Source organism: Oncorhynchus keta, chromosome 24, assembly GCF_023373465.1.
Source record: "Oncorhynchus keta strain PuntledgeMale-10-30-2019 chromosome 24, Oket_V2, whole genome shotgun sequence".
Classification (NCBI taxonomy): Eukaryota; Metazoa; Chordata; class Actinopteri; order Salmoniformes; family Salmonidae; genus Oncorhynchus; species Oncorhynchus keta.
In genome coordinates, this window is record NC_068444.1 from 15,136,803 (window position 1) to 15,161,291 (window position 24,489).

Genomic DNA, 24,489 nt, shown 5'->3' on the forward strand with positions numbered 1-24,489 from the left:
AACTTCCTGACCGATGTCTTGAGATGTGGCTTCGATATATCCACAATTTTCTTTCCTCATGATGCCATCTATTTTGTGAAGTGCACCAGTCCCTCCTGCAGCAAAGGACCCCCACAACATGATGCTGCCAACGCCGTGCTTCACGATTGGGATGGTGTTCTTCGGCTTGCAAGCTTTCCCCTTTTTCCTTCCCCCAGTTGTTGGAAAAATGACTTGTGTCATGCACAAAGTAGATGTCCAAACAGACTTGCCAAAACTATAGTTTGTTAACAAGAAATGTGTGGAGTGGTTGAAAAACTAGTTTTGATGCCTCCAACCTAAGTGTATGTAAACTTCCGACTTCAACTGAAAATTATAAATATGAGTCAATTATAGAAACCGATAAACTCCACCACAAATCTGTGTAATAGGATATATTTATGAACTAAAACAATTTCTAAAAGTGATTTCCTAAATCAAACATGAAAGAGCTCACAATATAACTGAATACCTTCCATCGGTCAATAATCACTGGCATTTTTTCATACCGTTATGTGGAAACCTGTACCTGCCTTCTGCTAGAGCCATTAACCAAGGTTCTGAGCCCACGACGTCACTGTGTTAATCATTAATTGTGTAATATTGGTGAACATCAGATGTCAGTCTGACATGGTGGTTAACTCTTACCTGGGGGAATAAGATGCCAAGCAGCAAGCCAGCCATTATCTTATAGTTATCCATGAGCCAGATGAAGACAGCATCAGTACAACCTCTGATGTAGATGACGTCCTGCAAGGCCAGCCTCTGACAGGAGGGACAGAATGTAGTGTAAACATGTGAATGGCAGGCCTTTATGAGAATAGGGGTTCTGCAGCATCCTCAGCACCACTACTTGTAGCCTTCCTAACAAAATACATGAGGTTTTTAACTTGGTCAACATAAATAATATTTATCATTTTGGCTTTGACCGAAACACATTTAGATGCATCTGTAAATGATGGGCAAATCAACATTCATGGATATAGTCTACTGAGAAGAGATAGGAATAGTGGAGGACTGTACATTCAGAATCATATACCCTTTAAGAGAAGGGATGACCTTCATGTATGTCAAGTAGAGGCACTATGGGCTCAGGTATATCTGCCTCACCAGGCACCCATATAGGTAGGATGTGTGTATAGACTTCCTAGCTAAGGTGTCCTGTCTGGATAACTTATGTACTGAGTTTGACCAGGCCACAGATGGCAACAGAGATGTATTTATCTTGGGTGATTTTAATATAAATTGGAAGGATCACAATAATTCAAATAGAACAAAATTGATGAGATATGCCAAGAATTGTGATTTGAAACAAATGGTTAATGATACTACTAGATCATCAATTAAGTTGGGTCATCGTTCAGACACATGCATTAATCTGATTTTCTGTAATATACCATTGCAATGCTTAAAATCTAGATCAATGCCAGTGGGCTGGACAGACCATAATATTGTGACCATAACCACGAACACCAAGGTTCCAAAGAAACCCCCTAGAATTGTGGTTAAGAGAAATGTTAAAACATTTAATCATGAGCTATTTCTAAATGATTTGGCTGCTGTACCCTGGGAGCTGATTTATCCAGAGGATGATTTAAATCACGCTATAGAATGTTTTATTGATTTGCTCACTGAGGTAACGGACCATCATGCCCCTATAAGAAAGAGTACAGTTGGTGCTCATCCATCTCCATGGATTGATGAACTGGGTGAGGCTTTTTCTCAAAGAAATATGGCAAAAGTCTTAGCAGCCAAGTCAAAATTAGAAATTGATGAACAGAATTATAGAACATTGCGTAATTATGCAGTTAAATTGAATCGAAAGGGAAAAAAAGTTACAGCAATGCTTTAATTGATTGTAAAAATGATTGTAAAAAGGTATGGAACAGAGTTAAGGGCTTACTTGGTACATCTATCTCATCATGCCCATCTAGTGTGGAGGTTGACGGGAGAATAATAACAAAATGATGTTGCCAATCATTTCGCAGATTTTTTTTACAAAGAAAATTAATTTACTGAGCAACAATGTAAACATACATTCTTCCAAACAAGCTATTGTCCAATGGATTGATGATCATATTATGAGCAACAAGATCTGCTCTTTTAGTCTGCAAACGGTGTCAGTGGAGGAGGTGTTAAACCTATTGAAGTCATTACCTGATGGTAAATCTACAGTTCTACAATTTTTTGCTTCGCTGTGCTGCTCCAGATTGCAGTTCCACGGAGATACATATTTAATTGGTCACTGGAAAAGGGGATGTTTGCAAATGTATGGAAGCATGCTAAACTGTCCTATTCCGAAAGACTGCAAAGATCCCATTACTCCTGCAAATAGTCGACCAATTAGTCTAATCCCTACACTCAGTAAGATATTGGAAGGTATTGTGAGTAGACAAATATGGGAGTACATGGAAAAGAATGATCTGATTACAGCCAATCAGCATGCTTATCGCAAAAACCATTCCACTACCACTGCATTGGTTGACATGACTGACCAGTGGCTCAATGCTATGGATAATGGCAGGTTTGTGGGTGTACTATTTTCAGATTTCAGTGCAGCATTTGATTTAGTGGATCATGAAATAATTTTGACCAAATTAATGCATTATGATTTTAAGGAGTAGCATTGAATTGGGTACAGTAATATGGTTCATTTTCTTCCCCTCGTGTGTTAAACTGTGGAATACCACAGGGCAGCTGCCTTGGGCCACTTCTCTATTTCATATATACCAATGACCTTCCCTATGCCTTAGCCGAAACTCAAGCTACTATATTTGCAGATCATACTACAATTTATGCAGCAAGACAATCAGTTCAACAGCTACAGCAAGCTTTACAAGGAGATTTGGAGAATATTAGGGAGTGGGTTTGGATTGTTTTATGGTGGAGATATGGTTCTTCTGTTGCAGTCATGCGCAGTGTTCTTGGTTGGTCATCAATCAACAAGATAATTGAAATAAATATGCTTATTTTATTTCATAATATACATAATTTAAAAAATGGCTAAGTTCTATTCACAACGGATATTCAGTTCCGTAAATACTAGGAATAGATTGTCCACCATCTATGCGTTGTCCAGACAGAAAAAAAGAAATAGGCAAAAGAATATTTTGATTTAGAGCAATCAAGAAATGGAATAAATTAACTGAGCAAACTAGAAACCTTTCAATATATAAATTTAAACATAATTTTAAAACATTTTAAATATAATACATAGAAATGTTGTGGGACTATAGTAGATGAAGAATCAATATTTTTTAGATTGAGTATTTATTGGGTCATTATGTACGTTTGTAATAGTGTGTTATATGTGAAAATGTGTTTGTATTATAAATTGTATTTGAATGTTTAAGGACTCTTGGAAGATTAGTCCAAATGGGGACTAAAAGAGAGCCAAATAAAATTAAATTAAAAAAATAAACTTCCCGCGGCTATGAATACATGTGATATGGTCTTTCAGATATGTTTAAAAAGCTAAGATTAATTTGACACTTGTGTTATTGGTCAGCACTGTTCCATTGTATGACAGCGGTACACATACTTTATACATTTAGACTTTCACGTTTATAAATTGAGCCGGTGAGAGAAATTGAGACAACATTTCGATCAGAGAGTCTTACCTCATTTTCAAGGACCTTAAATCCACATAGTGTGTTGGCAACTTCATTAGGCTGAAAAGGAGCAAGATAATACTATGTCAAAGGGATGTAACATATTTCTGAACATTATTGGCAGGTTACACAAGCATATTTGAAGTTAGGATACATCTTTTGATGAGGATTATCCAAATAATTTGGCATTTAATAATCAACAATCTCCACTTGCTTTTCTCAAACAGAGAATCAAAGAAGCCTGATGCTTGTGTGTACAAAGTTGTGGGAAAGTGAATAAAATGTCTAAACGTGGGAACCCTTTGACTTGTCGATCTTCTAAACAGATGTTAGAAATATTAGATCTCATGTCAAAACAGGCTCAGAAGCCCTGGTGTAGTTGAACTATTTTAGAAGTTTGGCCCTTTGGGTAGTAGCCTGGGCAAACATTCCACTCTTTGTCATGCTAATTACACAGAGTACACGGAGTGGAATGTCAGCAAAACAGGTTCTGGATTTCAGGCTACTTGGCTCGTGGGAGTCCAGCTAATAGCTACATACCCATTATTCCTCAGAGAGAGAGCTCACAAAAATCAGTCATCGCATTAGGGAACGCAAAACTCGGCATGTTCAAATTATTTGCACAATGGACATGTAGGCCAATATCCAGCCAGAGGACAAGCTCAAAACAGCAATCAATAAACCTAATTTAAAATATTAGCTAAGACCTTGATTTAAATATTAGTAAGCAATGCGACAGAATGCTCAGTTTTTCAACATTTTTGAAAGGAAGGCAAGTTGAAACATTTCCAAAACCACTGCTGGGGCCCACAATCCATTAAAAGGTACAAACAGTAGATGATAGATAATAAGTGAGGGAAACCACACAACCCATCAATGCAGCCCTGAATGACCTACACCAGAGAAATCTACTGTCTTCAGCTTTTTTCTCTCAAAAACAGACACCTACCTCTTTTTAGACTAAATGATGCTGTTAGAACTTGTCCATTATATTTTACTTGAATGAATTTCACTTGAATGATAAAAGGTATACATTATTGAGGGTATTTTGACAGAAATATCCCTGAGCAACTGTGGTCTTTCAATCTTTTGCTCATGAATGACAGCTACCATGGAGGTGAAAATGTGATATGACAGCCAGCCCATGGGCATTTTGACAGGCATTATTTAATTTTATTTTATTTTTTGGAAACTTCAGGAGAGTTGCCATGTACAAGCATTTGAAATGTCAATAGACTGAATTTATGCTTGGTATAAAACGACAAGAACTAAGATCGACATGGTCCAGACTGTTTTTTATTCCTTTCAGAGACCGGATTTGAATTGTGGACAAACAATGCAAGATTTTTTGTCTCACGCTTTTCTGTGAAGCCTTGTGAGGTGTCAATATCTGGAGTTTAGAGATAAGAGAATACATTAAGCCAGATTGGTAGGGGATTTTCCCTGAAGGTTCTCTGCTACTATATCTCAGATCCCAGCGACTGATTTTTTATTTATTTATATATATATATATATATATATATATTTTTTTAAATGCAACCTTTATTTAACTAGGCAAGTCAGTTAAGAACAAATATACAGTATATCACAAAAGTGAGTACACCCCTCACATTTTTGTAAATATTTGAGTATATCTTTTCATGTGACAACACTGAAGAAATGACACTTTGCTACAATGTAAAGTAGTGAGTGTACCAGCTTGTATAACAGTGTAAATTTGCTGTCCCCTCAAAATAACTCACACAGCCATTAATGTCTAAATCGCTGGCAACAAAAGTGAGTACACCCCTAAGTGAAAATGTCCAAATTGGGCCCAATTAGCCATTTTCACACTGCTATGCTTTATCTTGGCCAGGTTGCAGTTGCAAATGAGAACTTGTTCTCAACTAGCCTACCTGGTTAAATAAAGGTGTTCTCAACTAGCCTACCTGGTTAAATAAAGGTGTTCTCAACTAGTCTACCTGATTAAATAAAGGTGTTCTCAACTAGCCTACCTGGTTAAATAAAGGTGAAATAAAAAATAAATACAAATATAAAAAAATATATGGAGAAAGGTCAGAGGTGCACAGCTGGAGAAAATCATGAGCTTGAATTAGATAGCACATTTTGACTTGCTATTTCGGCCACAGGTTAAAACTTGAAATCTTTGAGAAAACATTAGACAAAAAGGTTTGCATGTCCATAAGCAATTTAATAAAATTGACCAAGTCTTTTTTTACCTTGCCATTTAAAATCAGGACAACATATTAGGATTGAGAGCCATCAACACATTAGGATTGAGAGCCAGATCCTCGTACAGCGGCATGTCAGCATAAGCCCCCTGTCCCCACCTGCCTTACGTTCTCTTTGTACTTTTTAAGTGAGTGACACCCTACTCTCAGAGAGAGAGGAGATGGTAAAGGCTCACATCCACAGACCCCATGTTTTGTGAGTGCTACGTCTCCCCTCCCAGAGGGCCGGCGCACCGTGCCTGAGGACAGCCTGACCTGATGATTCCTGGCAGTTCCTGTTGCCAGTCCACCTGTTCCAGCTGATGTTCCAGTGCTGCTTTTCTGACAGCAGCTGTGCACCCCTGACCTAACTTCACCTGGCGCGCTACCTTGTCCCGGACCACTGCTGATTGATGGATTGTGCGTACCTTACTTAAACATTCAATTGCTTTCTCAGGAAATGAATAAAACGTTTTTTCACAGTCAGATTTTTTTTGTCAGAGTTCACAACATTAATATTTTCAATAAATGTTTCTATTTAGCTATGTCTGAGAACCAAATCACAGCCCCATGATATTGATTAACAAAGATCCCGATGACCCTCTTTCCCCATGTGGAATGCTTCTGGCAATGGTTGATGACATTAAAACAAGTAAAATGTTGACTGCTGCCTCTCACCAGATAAATTAAAAGCAATACAATTGCAAGTATTGCAAGCTGTGATAGTGAATTGTGATGGCATTTGAGCCCCTCGGCCTCAGAAACAATGAAAAACACTTTAAAATATCTGGGTTGTGTTTATATGGAACTGTTAAATCAATAATAAAACATAATGCAAGTCCTTTATACTTCAAAACCTATATTTTGATGCATTGTTTAAAGTACTAAGGACAAGCAAATTGGCTTGTCCCAGTAGTGATGAGTTCTAGTGACATTTTTCAGATTTAGAGATATTTATTTTAAATGCTAGAAAATAAACAATATATTGTATAGCTCAATAAAAGCAAATAAAGCTATTAAAATACTTTAAAACAAATATATGTCCAAGTTGTCATTGGTGTTACCAGGGGCTCCCGAGTGGCACAGCAGTCTATGGCACTGCATCTCATTGCTAGATGCATCACTACAGACCCTGGTTCAATTCCTGGGTGTATCACAACCGGCCGTGATTGGGAGTCCTATAGGGCGGCGCACAATTGGCCCAGCGTTGTCCGGGTTAGGGTTTGGCTGGTGTAGGCAGTCATTGAAAAATAAGAATGTGTTCTTAACTGACTTGCCTAGTTAAGTAAAATGTTAAATAAAATACTGCCTTGAAAAATCACTTATTACAAAGGTATACAAGGACCTTGAGCATTCTGTCCGGTGGCAAACTAATCAGACGAGAGGTCTATACTAAAGAAATGCATGAGTTAATCCCAGCCTTCTAGTAGGTCATCCATTTGAGGATTCCATTGATAATTTGGTGTGCCTAAATAAGTGTTTTTGGTGTTACTCAATTTAAATGAAGATAAATTATATTGTGAGCAAAATGATTAAATCATATCAGTTTAGTAAATTATTTTGAAATGGTTACTAACCTTAGATTTGAGCATCTGTGGCCACCATTTAAGAAAATCCTCAATTACCTATTTGTTATTGGTGTTACTACTCCTACTGGTGACACAACGTTATCATCATGATAACAATTATTTAAAAGTCGTTAAGCAGTCAGTCGATTTAGAATGGGAAGAGGTACCCAAATAAATTACAATTAAAAGAATGCAAATGCCAAAATGCCACCGCAATTCAAGAACGACCCTACTGTTGAATGTAGGGCTCAGAACAACACAGAGGGGAACAAATGTCATAGGAGGCATCTAGAGATACAGAGATCAAATCTAAGCTACTGATGAATAGGTTTCGACAAGTATGCAAATGTATTAGGGGACATACAGTGCTGCTATGGATGTGGTCTCCAATAAGGCGGCAGGTAGCTGAGCGGTTGGCGCGTTAGGCCAGTAACCAAAAGGTTGCTGATTCGAATATCCGAGCTGACAAGGTGAAAAATATGTCGATATGCCCCTTGAGCACTTAACCCTAATCTGCTCCAGAGGTGCCATATGACTATGGCTGACCCCGTAAAACACATTTCACTGCACCGGTGTATGTGACAATAAAACATTCTCTGCTGAAACAATACAAGGATAAACAGTTCAGTTATGAGTGTAAATAACCAAAACCTGACTCAGTTTTCTTTCCATCACACACTTGTCAGAAGAAAATGTGAACTTGTGAAATTTTATGTCACTTGGAGAAAACAGTAGCCTCGAGGTTAGAGAGGGCGGGCCAGTAACTGGAAGGTTATTGGTTTGAAACACAGGGCTGATGGATAAAAGCAGGCCAGAGTGAACTGCAGTCGGAGGGTTGCTGGCATCATTATCCCCTATGCTACCTACTGCCGTTTTGTCCTTAAGCAAGAAACTCAACCCCCCAAAACTGCTCCACGGTCACTGCTCTGCTGAGTTGACCCTTTGTTGCTCCCAGCCTGTCATATGTGTTTGGTTGGGTACTGTGACAGATTTATTATATATTTTTTTCCTCCAAATTTGCATTAAAATGGATTTAAATAACGATCTATTATATTGTAATTTGCATTATGAGCTCTCGATGGAAGAGCAGCAGAGACCTTGTTTTCGAGGCAGCAGGTGTAAGGCACTCCACAAGCCAGCGGTCCAGGAGCTGTACAGTTATGGTACATGTTCACTTCCCAGTCTTTGTACTCCTGCCCTCCACAACATTTGAACTGTAAAGACAGAACAACAGACAGAAACAAACATTGTTAATACAACTATCAAAACAGTTATAGAATGGTAGGCCTATAGCATTATTCCAAAACATCCTGTTTGCAACAACACACTAAAGTAATACCTAAAAAAACCTTTGTGTTATGTTTGGGGGAATTCCAATACAAGACTGAGCACCACTCTCCATATATTCAAGCATAGGGGTGGCTGCATCATGCTATGGGTATGCTTGTACTGATTAAGGACTGGGGGGGTTTTCCAGGATAAAAAACAAACAGAATGAAGCACAGGCAAAATCCTAGAGGAAAACCTGGTTCAGCTTGCTTTCCACCAGACACTAGGAGATGAATTCACCTTTCAGCAGGACAATAACCTAAAACACAAGGCCAAATCTACACTGGAGTTGCTTACCAAGACAGTGAATGTTCCGGAGTGATGGGTGTGAAACATCATTTGGTCATTTAGAACCCTGTAAAGTTTCAGTGAAGGGATCAAAATGAACACTTATTGAGAATGTCCAGAGGTAAATTCCATATTTGAATAATACGAATATTCACTATTCTTCATTCATTCATTGAGCCAACTGCTCTCATGGCGGAATGTATGAATAAATATTAGTCCACTTTTGTATTTATTTTTACGAGCAGCAGGATTCCTATGCCAGTCCCCCAACTCATTTGAATGTCTCTCTGCATCTCAAATGCAGCTAGGGTAATTACCTCAGCATTTAGCTAGTTCCAGTAAACTAGACACTCTTAGTAGAGTGGCTTTTTAAATCGAGATTGTAAGAGAATCGTTTAGAAATCAGGGCATCTTTACCTATGAACATGTTTATTCCTGAAGAAATCCCCCCCCCCCAAAAAAAAAAAAAAAAAAAACATGGTTGCAATGATGGAGAACTAATGAGGTGGAGTGGCTCTGACATGATTGAGTTACAAGCACATGAGGTAGAGAGAGCTTGTTGGTGCTTAGGGAGATTAGCAAGTAACCTTTTCTCCAGCAGATTCTACAAGCGCTATGCACCAACTCCATGGTTCACCACAGAGACCATGTAGGCAGTACAGACTAACATCAGAGTGTAGGAACTAACCCAAGCTAAAGCAACACTAGGCCTATTCTAGAGATCAAGAAACAAAAACCGGCCTGTGCTAAAAGTTAAATGTTTGTTTTGGACACACGCAAAACCTTGAAGCGAAATATCACACCGCGAGCTAGAAATGTAATTCAGCCATCTAGGGTTCTAGCAAAGAGGCTTGAGATACATGCATCCATTTGAGTGCTATTAAAATACCCTGCTATAATTACAACGACTTGGAATAGCAGAGACCTTTGCTTAAAAGCGTAAAGACTGTCATTGAACATTCACAAATGTTTTGCATGTGGTTGCAAACTCATCTTAATAGTGTACCTTTTCACAGTCCTGTGAAGTGAACATTTTTTATGCAAATACATTTGCAGATGTCTCAATCCAGTGGCAGAAAGTCACGTCTCCCTAAAAAGATGTTCCTCGGACGCCACTAAACCCATCATGAAAGACGTCCTACGGTACACAATACAATCATTTCCCCCATAGAACCTGCTTCCATCCGAGTGACCACTTCCAGAGGCCGTCTCCAACTTGGCTGGCGAAACGCCTCCGAGTTAAAAGCAAATTGAACTACACTTACTCCCTCACACTCTAAAAATAAGTCCAACATAGACTCAAACACGGTCTAATCTGAAGCAGTTCAACATCTCACCATAAACCTGCACTTAAGAAAAAAATATCTGTGAAAACCCTGTCAAAGTACCTAGGGGGAGGGGGGGGGGGGCTACTACAAACTCTTATTCAATAGTCAGTTTAGAAATAGTTTTCCTTTCTATTGACCTGGAAGGGTTTTCAAGGCTATAAAAAGGGGACAGCAGCATTCACTCAATGCAGTTGTATTGATTTACCTCCCATCAACAAGTCCAAACTAACACCACTACATTCCTCAGTGGGGATTGTCAAAGCTCCTGTGTTTGACGTGGTTCAGGGTATGTCAAACACGCCACAGTTGGAGAGAATTGAGACAGAATGACACATTAATATTCTATTATGGGAGACAGATCTGTCCTCCAACATTCACAGAAATAAGTAGTTATTTCCTTCAACGTTTTACATCCTACAAAACGGCTTGGTGTTGCTCATGGAATAAAATATATTTGGAGTATAATGCTCAAAATAAATCCCATTGCTTGTGTTTGATTTAAACACAGGTGACTTTTCAATCATCAGTAGTCCTCCTGTGTAACAACTCAAAGTAGAGTCGCTGGTGAAAAAGAGTTCAACACATCTGGTCAAGGTTATAGGTGTTAGGTGTTAGAGGTCAAGGTTAGGTGTTAGAATGAGAACTCCAAACGCTGCATGGACAGCATCCATCGCCCTCCAACCCCGTAGGAATCTTCTAATTACAAACTGCTCTTCGCCCTTGAGTTGGCCAACCATGTCACATAGTGAATAATCCCAAATTACATTTGATCAACAGAAATGGAGGGAAAAGTTGGCAAAACAGTTTCAAAGAAAATCCACTTATTTTTCAAACAGAAATCTTACCTTTCTCTGAACAAAGTCCATGATGTTTTTGAAATCCAGATCATCGTAGTAATTCACCATTCCTTTGCGAATGTTTTTGTTTAAGAGATCCACTGTCTATGGTGAAAAAGTAAAATAGAGGGTGAAATGTATTAAGACTGTAGGATTGAGATATTAGTGTGTAGGCATCATTAGAACAATTGAGTAATAAAAAAAAATGGGGAACTCTTTACTGACAGTCAACCTTCCTTTATTCCTCCTCTCTATAAAAATGACCTAAATTCAGTCATGAATTTTTGATTGAAACTTATGCATTTGACCATTGGAGGATTAGTTACTGTTGAGTTTTTAAAATGGCAATTCTCTCTACAGATTAGACTAGTCATTGCTGTTTAAACGTTTACCTTAAATATTTATGAAATAGTGAAATGCTGTGCTATTATTTTTTTTCTATTTGTTCTAGAACTTTCTCATCTTCTCCCAAAAAGACTACTAGGTTTTCTACATCTAATCTTCAATATAGATCAAATGGAAGTATGCTCATCACACTGATTTTGTTCTTGTCATTGACACATCAGGAAAGGGTCATAATACAAGAAAAACATATGAACTCGTTGATTTTGTATTATTGATATCAGCATATCAAATTACAGATCTCACATTCTCAGAAGTTTGTGGCTTAACAATGTAAAGGCCAGAATTTCAAAACACAATGGTAATTGGAATATCATAGACAATACATTTGAAAATGCCTACATGGAAACCAGAAGTGGCAATCTGATATCAAATTTGCAGTCAGTATCCATGCCTGATATCAACAACTGATTTTGTCCCACTACGTTGACATATTGTAATGTACACGTTTCATAAACTTGTTGGCTCTCCAATGTAAAGCGGCAATCAGCAGTAGAAACAATAACAAAGCGTCTCCCAGCCACCATTTCGGTAAAAAGCTGAAGGATGGGGCTGGAAAATGTAATAACACTCAAAGTCATAGACAGAGCCATGCAAGGATCCATGATATGAACATTATAGTTTTCACCATCTTGAGGCTATATAGTGTTTGTTTACATTCACTTTGTTTACAAACACTGGAGTAAAACAAGCTTATATTTTGGGCTCTCATGAGGCATTTATAAGTTATATTCTTCAAGAAGAAATGTGTACATATCATTAATATATATGTCCAAAAATGGATGTAGCAGCTGGTAATTGCCCCTTTAAAAATCAGAACTTTGCACAAGCCCAGGTAAATGTTTCAAATAAGAGACAGCATGTATATAAACTCAGCAAAAAAAGAAAACGTTTTTTAGGACCCTGTTTTTCAAAGATAATTTGTAAAAATTCAAATAGCGTCACAGATCTTCATTGTAAAAGGGTTGAAACACTGTTTCCCATGCCTGTTCAATGAACCATAAACAATTAATGAACATGACCCTGTTAAGACACTAACAGCTTACAGACGGTAGGCAACTTAGGTCACAGTTATGAAAACTTAGGACACTATAGAAGCCTTTCTAATGACTCTGAAAAACACCAAAAGAAAGATGCCCAGGGTCCCTGCTCATCTGCGTGAACGTGCCTTAGGCATGCTGCAAGGAGGCATGAGGACTGCAGATGTGGCCAGGGCAATAAACTGCAGTGTCCATACTGTGAGACGCCTAAGACAGCGCTACAGGGAGACAGGACGGACAGCTGATTGTCCTCGCAGTGGCAGACCACACGTCACAACACCTCCACAGGATCGGTACATTCGAACATCACACCTGCAGGAGAGGTACAGGATGGCAACAACAACTGCCCGAGTTACACCAGGACTGTACAATCCCTCCATCAGTGCTCAGACTGTCTGCAATAGGCTGAGAGAAGCTGGACTGAAGGCTTGCAGGTCTGTTGTAAGGCAGGTCCTCACCAGACATCACCGGCAACAACGTCGTCTATGGGCACAAACCCACCGTCGCTGGACCAGACAGGACTGGCAAAAAGTGCTCTTCACTGACGAGTCACGGTTTTGTCTCACCAGGGGTGATGGTCGGATTCGCGTTTATCGTGGAAGGAATGTACTTGTTCTCTGGAGCGGGATCGATTTGGAGGTGGAGGGTTCGTCATGGTCTGGGGCGGTGTGTCACAGCATCATCGGACTGAGCCGGTTGTCATTGCAGGCAATCTCAACGCTATGCATTACAGGGAAGACATCCTCCTCCCTCGTGTGGTACCCTTCCTGCAGGCTCCTCCTGACATGACCCTCCAGCATGACAATGCCACCAGCCATACTGCTTGTTCTGTGCATGATTCCCTTCAAGACAAGAATGTCAGTGTTCTGCCATGGCCAGCGAAAAGTCCGGATCTCAATCCCATTGAGCACTTCTGGGACCTGTTGGATCAGAGGGTGAGGGCTTGGGCCATTCCACCCAGAAATGTCAGAGAATTTGCAAGTGCCTTGGTGGAAGAGTGGGGTAACATCGCACAGCAAGAACTGGCAAATCTGGTGCAGTACATGAGGAGGAGATGCACTGCAGTACTTAATATAGCTGGTGGCCACACCAGATACTGACTGTTACTTTTGATTTTGATCCCCCCCTTTGTTCAGGGACACATTTATCAATTTGTTAGTCACATGTCTGTGGAACTTCTTCAGTTTATGTCACAGTTGTTGAATCTTGTTATGTTCATACAAATATTTACACATGTTTAAGTTGGCTGAAAATAAAACGCAGTTGACAGTGAGAGGACATTTATTTTTTTGCTGAGTTTAGAGATTAAACTCGTAATCATAGGTTCTCTCAATAACATGATATAATTGGGATTTACAGTACCTGATTCCTGAAAACCAGAGCCAGGATGCCACCGAGGAGCTCCAGAATAAGACAGACTGTCAAGGTGTAGAGAAACTAAAAAAAACACAATTAAAAAGGTTAATCCACAGAACAGTCAAGTTTAAATGGTTTAATGGACATTTGGTTAGAGTCCTTTTGATCTGACAGAGCACCAGCTGTGCCATCAGAGACTCTGGGTTCGCGCCCAGGCTCTGTCGTAACCGGCCGCGACCTGGAGGTCCATGGTGCGACGCACAATTGGCCTAGCGTCGTCCGGGTTAGGGAGGGCTTGGTCAGTGGGGATGTCCTTGTCTCATCGCGCACCAGCAACTCCTGTGGCGGGCTGGGAGCAGTGCGCGCTAACCAAGGTTGCCAGGTGCACAGTGTTTCCTCCGACACATTGGTGCGGCTGGCTTCCAGGTTGGATGCATGCTGTGTTAAGAAGCAGTGCGGCTAGGTTGGGGTTGTGTATAGGAGGACGCATGACTTTCAACATTAGTCTCTCCCGAGCCCGTACGGGAGTTGTAGCGATGAGACAAGATAGTAGCTACTAAACAATTGGATACCACGAAATTGAGGAGAAAAACTAAATATATATTTTTTAATTTTTAAAATAAAGAATAAAGGTCGTCTTGATAAGATACTAACTATAGTGTATATTTGGCCTTGTGTTTTAGGTTATTATCCTGCTTTAAAGTGAATGTGTCCCAGTGTCTGTTGGAAAGCAGACAACCAGGTTTTGCCTGTGCTTAGCTCTATTACATGTATTTTTATCAACAACAACAAAAATCTCCCTAGCCGATGACAAGCATACCCATAACATGATGCAGCCACCACCATGCTAGAAAATATGAAGGGTGGTACTCAGTGATGTGTTGTGTTGGATTTGCCCCAAAACATAATGCGTTGTATTCAGATCAAAGTTCATTTTACTTAGTGCCTTATTGCAAACAGGATGCATGTTTTGGAATATTTTTATTCTGTACAGGCTTCCTTCCTTTCACTCTGTAATTTAGGTTAGTATTGTGGAGTAACTACAATGTTGTTCATCCATCCTCAGTTGTCGTATCACAGCCATTAAACCCTGTAACTGTTTAAAGTCACCATTGGCCTCATGGTGAAATCCCTAAAAGGTTTCCTTCCTCTTCAGCAACTGAGTTAGAAGGACACCTTTATCTTTGTAGTGACTGGGTGTATTGATATACAATCCAAAGTGTAATTAATAACTTTACCATGCTCAAAGAGATATTCAATGACTGCTTTTTTTTTTACCCATCTACCAATAGTACCATTCTTTGTGAGGCATTGGAAAACCTTACTGGTCTTGGTTATTGAATCTGCTTGCAATTCACTGCTCAACTGAGGGACCTTACAGAAAATTGTATGTGTGGGGTACAGAGATGAGGTGGTCATTGAAAAATCATGTTAAACACCATTATTGCACACCTAGTGAGTTCATATAATTTATTATGTGACTTAGTAAGCACATTTTGACTTATTTAGGCTTGCCATAACAAAGGGGTTGAATACATTTAAAAACATAATTCCACTTTGACATGATGGGGTATTAACACATTTTAAATTCAGGCTGTAACAAACCAAATGTGTAAAAAGTCAAGGGGGTGTGAATACTTTGAAGTATGTATTTGAACCAGATCTGATGTGTAGTGAACCTGATAAACCTCAAGCTTTATATCCCAGTCCTGCATGCAATTGTGTGAGTCTACTACTCACCACTTTGAGGAGCAGCAGGTTGTCCCTGAGGGAGGCTAACACACCGATGAAGGAGACAATGAACATCACCACCCCCAGGACGATGAGGATGATGGCGGGGGCCAGGAACACCCCCTGCAGGGTTTTGTAACGCTGTCGCTCCACCTCCGCATAGATACCGATGGCTAGGACGAACCCCCCAACCAGCTACCGGAAATAGAAACATGGAGATCAGAGAATTTAGTATAGGGGACAAGAGTGGTTACCTGTACTGAAAGGTTACTTATAAAATGGGTTGATCCACCCCACCGGTATCCATGTTCCATGCCCTTTTTGAATAGTGTAACTTAGAATGTTTAAAATTAGGTGAAATAATACTGTCATAAAGAGCACATATTCAACTTAATAAAAAACAGATTTCTTTATTAAGTTTAGACCAAAGCGCCACTCTGGATGCCAATTTGAATTATTTTTGAATGACAATGACATGAATATATTCAGCATGACATTCATGTGAGTATTATAATATAATAACACAACCCAAAAGTAACATGAAATAACATGAAAAGTAACATGAAATGCAATCATAACTTGACAGCAACATATTTAGACTACTTTTGTCTGTGCTTGCTAGCAGTAGCCTGTAGCAGCCAGAAGCCCTGGGCGCAGCATTGCACCCTGGGAAGTGAAATGCACTCTGGGAATCGTAGTATACGTTTCGTAGGCACTAACTCCGCTATGGTTTGCTGGACATGGATAAATGTATTTATTTAACTATTTTACACGTTTTGTTTAATGAGATTTTTAAAAAAGGCACAAAGGCGTCACAATATATACAGTAGGGAGAACAAGTATTTGATAACCTGCAAAAATCAGCAGTGTTTCCTACTTACAAAGCATGTGGAGGTCTAATTTTTATCATAGGTACACTTCAACTGTGAGAGACGGAATCTAAAACAAAAATCCAGAAAATCACATTGTATGATTTTTAAGTAATTCATTTGCATTTTAATGCATGACAAAAGTATTTGATACATCAGAAAAGCAGAACTTAATATTTGGTACAGAAACCTGTTTGCAATTACAGAGATCATACGTTTCCTGTAGTTCTTGACCAGGTTTGCACACACTGCAGCAGGGAATTTGGCCCACTCCTTCATACAGACCTTCTCCAGATCCTTCCGGTTTCAGGGCTGTCGCTCCCTCCAAAGATTTTCTATTGGGTTCAGGTCTGGAGACTGGCTAGGCCACTCCAGGGCCGTGAGATGCTTCTTACGGAGCCACTCCTTAGTTGCCCTGGCTGTGTGCTTCGGGTCGTTGTCATGCTGGAAGACCCAGCCACAGCCCATCTTCAATGCTCTTACTGAGGGAAGGAGGTTGTTGGCCAAGATCTCACGATACATGGCCCCATCCATCCTCCCCTCAATACGGTGCTTCCTGTCCCCTTTGCAGAAAAGCATCCCCAAAGAATGATGTTTCCACCTCCATGCTTCACGGTTGGGATGGTGTTCTTGGGGTTGTACTCATCCTTCTTCCTCCAAAAACGGCGAGTGGAATTTAGAGCAGTTAATACAGGTAATGAGTGGAAAACAGGAGGGATTCTTAAAGAAAAACTAACAGGTCTGTGAGAGACAGAATTCTTACTGGTTGGTAGGTGATCAAATACTTATGTCACGCAATAAAATGCTAATTAATTACTTAAAAATCATACAATGTGATTTCCTGGATTTTTGTTTTAGATTCAGTCTCTCACAGTTGAAGTCTACATATGATAAAAATTACAGACCTCTACATGCTTTGTAAGTAGGGAAACCTGCAAAATCAGCAGTGTATCAAATACTTGTTCTCCCCACTGTATGTATGTATGTATGTATGTATGTATGTATGTATGTATGTATGTATGTATGTATGTATGTATGTATGTATGTATGTTCTACTAATTATCAACACATTCAATGTAAAAAAATATATATTCTGTCAATTTAGCAAATACACTTCCTTTTTTTTGCCATTGTATCGTCTCAGTACCGAGAATTGTGATACTAAATCTGGTATCGAAGTTTTTAAAAATCTGGTATCGAAGTAAAAAAATCTGGTATTGTGACAACACTACCAAGTGGTGATGCAGCCAGTCAAGAAGCTCTCGATGGTGCAGCTGTAGAACTTTGAGGACATGAGGGTCCATGCCAAATCTTTTCAGCCTGCAGAAGAGGAAGAGGCATTGTTGTGCCTTCTTCCAAGACTGTGTTGATGGGTTTGGACAATGATAGGTCCTTAGTGAAGTGGACACCGGGGGACTTGAAGCTCTCAAACCGCTCCACTACAGCCTCTGTGATGTGAATGGGGGTGTGCTCGGCTACTTTGTCTTGCTGACAATGAGGGAGAGGTTGTTGTCCTGGCACCACATAGTTGCAGAGGGAAGTGTTTTGTCTCAGGGTCCTTAGCTTAGTGTTGAGCTTGGAGGGCACTATGGTGTTTAATGCTGAGCTGTAGTCAATAAACAGCATTTTCATGTAGGTGTTCCTTTTGTCCAGGTGGGAAAGGGCTGTGTGGAGAGCAATAGAGATTGCATTATCTGTGCACCTGTTGGGGCGGTATGCGAATTGGAGTGGATCCAGGGTGTCCGGGATGGTGGTGTTTATGTGGGCCATGACCAGCCTTTCAAAACATTTCATGGCTACAGATGTCGCATTGGAGATTCTGGGCCTACTTTACCCATATTTTATTTTAGCAGAAAAAAAGTGTGTAGTTCCAGTAGTTAGCTACATGGCGAGAATATAACTAACTAAGTTTATTGGCTGTCCATTGCCATTTCAATTAGCGGATTAGTTTGCTAAGCATTAGCAGAAAAGCAATACATCTGATCTTTTACTGAAAGTGTCAAATATAATTCCAGCAAGGAGAAGGGCTCACTCTTTAAAAGTAATGAAAGTTAATAGGAAACAATCTATTTAAAATCACTTATTCACAGCACGTTAATGCAACCACAGAAATTCATTGGTTTAACAGTAAGTGAAAGATCACATTTTCTTCCAGCTTCACTGTTGGTTGGAAAGCAACTGCGAGGTAGCGATAGTATTCATTTTCCATTGGGAATAGTAACTCCTGCAGCACTAATAAACCAGTATGTAATCCTGATGTAGTGTTACAAAGGTGACGTTCTCCGGTGTTCATTACATCTTATACCTGTGACAACTAATCAGTGTCTCTGGGTCTATGAATGTCTGTTTCCCCAGGTGGCAGGTGGGCCACAGGCAGCTGATTGGACAGCTTTCCCCACTTCAGGGCCAATTAGATTTTATCTTCAAACATCAATGCAGCATTTCTGGCTTTGTTAGTAATTCAAAGAAACTGTCTGTGCACAGAATGCCAGAGGTTTTAATAGCAGGTAGAACACTGAGCTCTGCTGTTGTGACTGTTCTGATGCTACAGGTGGTCGGGAATTGAAAGAGACACACCAAACAGCTATGAGGCGGCACTGCGTTCTGAACTGACATTGATACCACAATGTAGGCCTACACAGGAAAGGCTTTTCGATGCCTTGATACCAGTCCAAATGGAGGGCGCTATATGTGGTTGCTAGGTAAAACTCCTCATCTACATGCAAACACCCAAGGGATGAACAGAGTTTGGCAGTAAACAGACCATAGGCCTATAAAGTACTGTATAATACAGTCACTATACAATCCATACAAAACACGATGGCTGTCACTCAGTGCCTTTCCCTTACAGTTTTGAAACAGCAGTAAAAGTGCAGTAACTGCAGTCGACTGTGGTATTTTGGACGCAGTAATTGCAGAATAACTGCAGTGTGAAGCAGTTGAACTGCAGCTATACTGCACTATAACTGCAGTTACACTGAACAAAAAGTACTGCAGTAAAACATTCTTATTTTGGATGCAGTATTTGTATACTGCACTCTGACTGGAATTTTCTGTAAGGCTTTGTATTTGTTTCTGTGCTCACAACACATTAAAATGCTGTCCTAATGTCAAACAGACCATGTGGAATTGTGCACCAAAGGGTAATGCAGCTTGTCTGTCTGCTGGTCTAGACTGGAATATCAGTAGGGACAAGGGACCATGACATCAAGTTGTTGTGAGTTGTAGAAGTTGTAAATTAGCGGAATCTAAAAGGCAGTACTCAAAGACAGTGCTGGTACGCATGAGTGTTCATCCAGGACAAAAAGTGAAATCGACCCTGCCCTGTCCTCTCACTGTCCTCTTAACAGAACCAATTTTAGTGGAACAAAATACCATCCTTGGTTCTATTCATGAACCTCTTGATAATAGCGACTTGCTTTTCAATGACTTATGTGACTTTATATGGCATGAAGGCAGGCTACTAAAAGCATCCAAGATGTAAGCATTGACGTCAGAGTCCGAACGTTTCAGTGACCGTGTGAGTGCATTAAGCATCACTACTAGATATATTTAACAGGACACTCAAGGCACATAAAATAACACAAATTATTCTAATTGCTGAGGAATATAAGAACCTATTGACTCGCATGTGCATCAGATAATCACGTCAAATCCTTAAACGAAACACCTCCGTAAAAGGCATTTAGCTTCTCTTCTTTGATATCTGAGTCGTAAAATATTACGTTTTGCTGCAAATACTAGATTTCTTTCCACAGGTCAAACTGTAAAAAAATATATAATATGCATATCTAGTTGTTGAGCAAATACACACACTGTTGTTTAAAACAATACTGACAAATCCATAATCCAATACCTATCTGGTATTAGAGGGGCTAGCACGTTGGCTAGCACGTTGGCATGGCGCTGTGGATTCTCAACTATCTCCAGGGGCACACATTCATGAGCATGATTTTGTGGTCTGACTCTCTACTTCCCCATTCTTCCCTATGGCAAAGTACTCAGTAACTGTATCAACAGTGAGCAAAAATAATACAAATAAAACTAATATAGCATGTTTCTATTTTAAAAAAATGACATCAGCAGAACTACTACTATTCATGCACACACTGAAGCCTTGTGAGTATACCTATTGCCATAGAGTCAACGGACTGGAACACCCTGACAGAAATGCCTGCGAGGAGAAATCCAACAGATTAGTGAGAAAATAATGTGGGAGGTCCATGCAGCCTTTTGTTTCTGTTCACAGGAGGTTGGTGGCTACTTCTTTGGGGAGGACAGGCTCGTGGTAAAGGCTGGAGCGGAGTCAGTGGAATGGTATGGAATACAGAAAACACCTGGTTTCCATATATTTGATGCTGTGCCGTTCCGAACATTATTATGAGCCGTACTCTCCTCAGCAGCCTCCTGTTGAAGGCCCCTAACATGTGTATGCCTGCTCCCTGATGGCTCTGCCGTTAAGGAGCAGCGAGGGCAATCAAAATACCATTCCTGGTATTAACAAGCCCACAATACGAAACATGAAATTATAAATAATTATTGGACTATAGGATTTTCGTGCAGGATTCATGATGGATGACCTGCAGGATTTTCTGTCAATTTTCCAAACACTCAAAATCACAACAATGGGTGAATTTGTCACTGAATGCAGTCCCTTCTTTGAATAACTGTTTGATTGTTCAACAGATAATCCAGATAATCCATTCACTGTATCACAATTCCAGAAGTTTACATACACTAAGTTGACTGTGCCTTTAAACAGCTTGGAAAATTACAGAAAATTGTGTCATGGCTTTAGAAGCTTCTGATCGGCTAATTGACATCATTTGAGTCAATTGGAGGTGTACCTGTGGATGTATTTCAAGGCCTACCTTCAAACTCTGTGCCTCTTTGCTTGACATCATGGGAAAATCAAAAGAAATTAGTCAAGACCTCAGAATAAATATTGTAGACCTCCACCAGTCTGGTTTCCTCCTTGGGAGCAATTTCCAAACGCCTGAAGGTACCACGTTCATCTGTACAAACAATAGTACGCAAATATAAACACCATGGGACCACGCAGCTGTCATACCGCTCAGGAAGGAGACACGTTCTGTCTCCTAGAGATGAACATACTTTGGTGTGAAAAGTGCAAATCAATCCCAGAACAAAAGCAAAGGACCTTGTGAAGATGCTGGAGGAAACAGGTACTAAAGTATCTATATCCACAGTAAAACCAGTCCTATATCAGCATAACCTGAAAGACCGCTCAGCAAGGAAGAAGCCACTGCTCCAAAACCGCCATAAAAAAAGCCAGACAACAGTTTGCAACTGCACATGGACAAAGATCATACTTTTTGGAGAAATGTCCTCTGGTCTGATGAAACAAAAATAGAACTGTTTGGCCATAATGACCATCGTTACATTTGGAGGAAAAAAGGGGAGACTTGCAAGCTGGCAAACAACATCCCAACCGTGAAGCACGGGGGTGGCAGCATCATGTTGTGGGGTTGCTTTACTGCAGGAGAGACTGGTGTACTTCACAAAATAAATGGCATCATGAGGGAAAATTTTGGTTATATTGAAGCAACATCACAAGACATCAGTCAGGAGGTTAAAGCTTGGTTGCAAATGGGTCTTCCAAATGGACAATGACCCCAAGCATACTTCCAAAGTTGTGGCAAAATGGCTTAAGGACAGCAAATTAAGGGCCCAAATTCACCCAACTTATTGTGGGAAGATTATGGTAGGCTACCTGAAACGTTCGACTCAAGTTAAACAATTTAAAGGCAATGCTACTAAATGAGTATGTAAACTTCTGACCCACTTGGAATGTGATGAAAGAAATAAAAGCTGAACTAGTTCTCTACTATTATTCTGACATTTCACATTCTTAAAATGAAGTGGTGATCCAAACTGACCCAAGATAGTTTTTACGAGGATTAAAATGTCAGGAATTGTGGAAAACTGTTTTGGCTAAATCAATGTATTTGGCTAAGGTGTATGTAAACTTCCAACTTCAACTGTATTTGCTTTATTGAAACCAAATATGGACTGTACAGGGTGAAACATGGACTGTTTCACCCTGTACACTATATTTGAATAACTGAAAACCCGAGCAATGATTTTCTTTACTATGCCAAGCATCAATTTAAGAATCACCAATAAATATTTAAGTACATTTGGATTCAGATCATCAAGATCACAAAACATTGGTTCCGTTGAACTGTTGAAGAAAATAACCATGAAAGACATGTATTGCTTGTTTAACGAATTTAAATGGCAACCTTCTGAGAGTATAGCAGGCACAATGCACTTTGTGCACTAACAATTTATTCACAAGCCATTGTAAATCTCATTCTACTGACAGATAAAATAGGATGGACTTTAAAGATATCCTATGCACTAACTCTTTTCATAATCCTCTATTTATCCAAACATGACATGGCATTTATTAGCACTTATACTGTCGTTCACATGCCCTTCGACGGCACACACTGTAAAATGTGCATTCCACTAGACTCAGGATTGAGGCACCAGCAAAAACAAATATTGTAGCAAATTAATACCCATGGCATTTGTTTAGCATAGTATTGTGTATCCATGAGACCATCTATAGGCCTACATGTTTTGTTTGTTACGGTAGCGAAACCTGTGATACTCCTTCAAATGAATCGTGTGTATCACGACAACAGTAGCCAGTGTGCAAAATGTCACTTCCAGAGGGCGTAGTTACGATACGACGTTCAGATGCCTATCAAACCACTAGCCCCAAAATTAACCGTGTGTAGACTACAATATCGGACACCTGTCGATCCAAACTAACTTTTAAGTTATTGACAATCCTAATAGGCAATTGGATAATATTTTGTGCTTCAAACACCAGCAAGGGCGAATATTAATGTGTTTTTTTGCGGAATGCGCGAGTCGGTTTATACGCCCTCTGTTATTTGCATCGAGTCTGCCTGTATTTGGCGACACGGGGGATATTAAGCATAGACTACTCACCCAGAAGATAGTGGAATATACAATGAGGGCGAACTTTAGGAAGACGTAGGAGAACTTCTCACAATATCTGACATCATTGGACATGTTTGATCCCTCTTTCGATTCCGAAAGATGAACTTCCTGTTTCTCGTCCCACACACCTGGAACTCTGTTAAAGCACCACCTGCCAGCAGTAAATATTTTTTGACTGATAGTCAGACGCCCCAATTAGGACACTGCGAGGAATGAATGGGAGCACTTCTGCCACTGTGGCTTCTGTTTCAGTAGGGTCATTTAGTCGGTTTCATTCACAAGTTTCCATTTTTGCGTTTCCCTGAAAGTGCCTGTATTCCAGTTAAGGCAACATATGACGTTTTATGTTGCACTGTTGGTATAAATTCAAAGATGTAGCCTAATGTTTCTACATTACAGACCAAACATGTTTACTCGTAATGAACCTTTTAGTATTTTTTTTATATACACAATGTAGGCTATATCCATATAACGCCTGGTTTTAATATAGGCCTATACCAATACTATTGTTGCTTCCCCTGAGTTATAGTTCATATAAGGAAATATAAGGAAATCAGTCATCTGTAATGATATCTATAGATTTCACATGACTGGGAATACAGATAAGCATCTGTTGGTCACAAAAACCTTTAAAGAAAGGTAGGGGTGTGGATCAGAAATCCAGTCAGTATCTGGTTCGACCACCATTTGCCTCGTGCTGCACAACACATCTCCTTCGCAGAGAGTTGATCAGGCTGGTGATTGTGGCCTGTGGAATGTTGTCCTACTCTTCTTCAAAGGCTGTGCAAAGTTGTCGGGGACATTTTCAGCTTCCAGGAATTGTATACAGATCCTTGCAAAATGATCATGTTGAAACATGAGGTGATGGAGGTGGATGAATGGCACGACAATGGGCCTCAGGATC

The 24,489-nt window shown here is 39.9% G+C and overlaps 1 protein-coding gene across 1 annotated transcript in view; it reads right to left on the minus strand.

Moving 5' to 3' along the window:
• Window positions 1-23,790, minus strand: part of LOC118402737 (tetraspanin-15-like) — a 32,707-nt gene extending 8,917 nt beyond the window's left edge. The window contains exons 1-7 of the mRNA XM_035800938.2: window positions 23,574-23,790; window positions 15,727-15,912; window positions 13,993-14,067; window positions 11,198-11,293; window positions 8,505-8,621; window positions 3,639-3,689; window positions 667-783 (exon numbers count right to left, since the gene is read on the minus strand). Coding sequence (XP_035656831.1) covers window positions 667-783; window positions 3,639-3,689; window positions 8,505-8,621; window positions 11,198-11,293; window positions 13,993-14,067; window positions 15,727-15,912; window positions 23,574-23,657 — 726 coding nt within the window. The 5' untranslated portion in view covers window positions 23,658-23,790. The remainder of the gene's footprint in view (window positions 1-666; window positions 784-3,638; window positions 3,690-8,504; window positions 8,622-11,197; window positions 11,294-13,992; window positions 14,068-15,726; window positions 15,913-23,573) is intronic.
• Window positions 23,791-24,489: the final 699 nt, after the last annotated feature.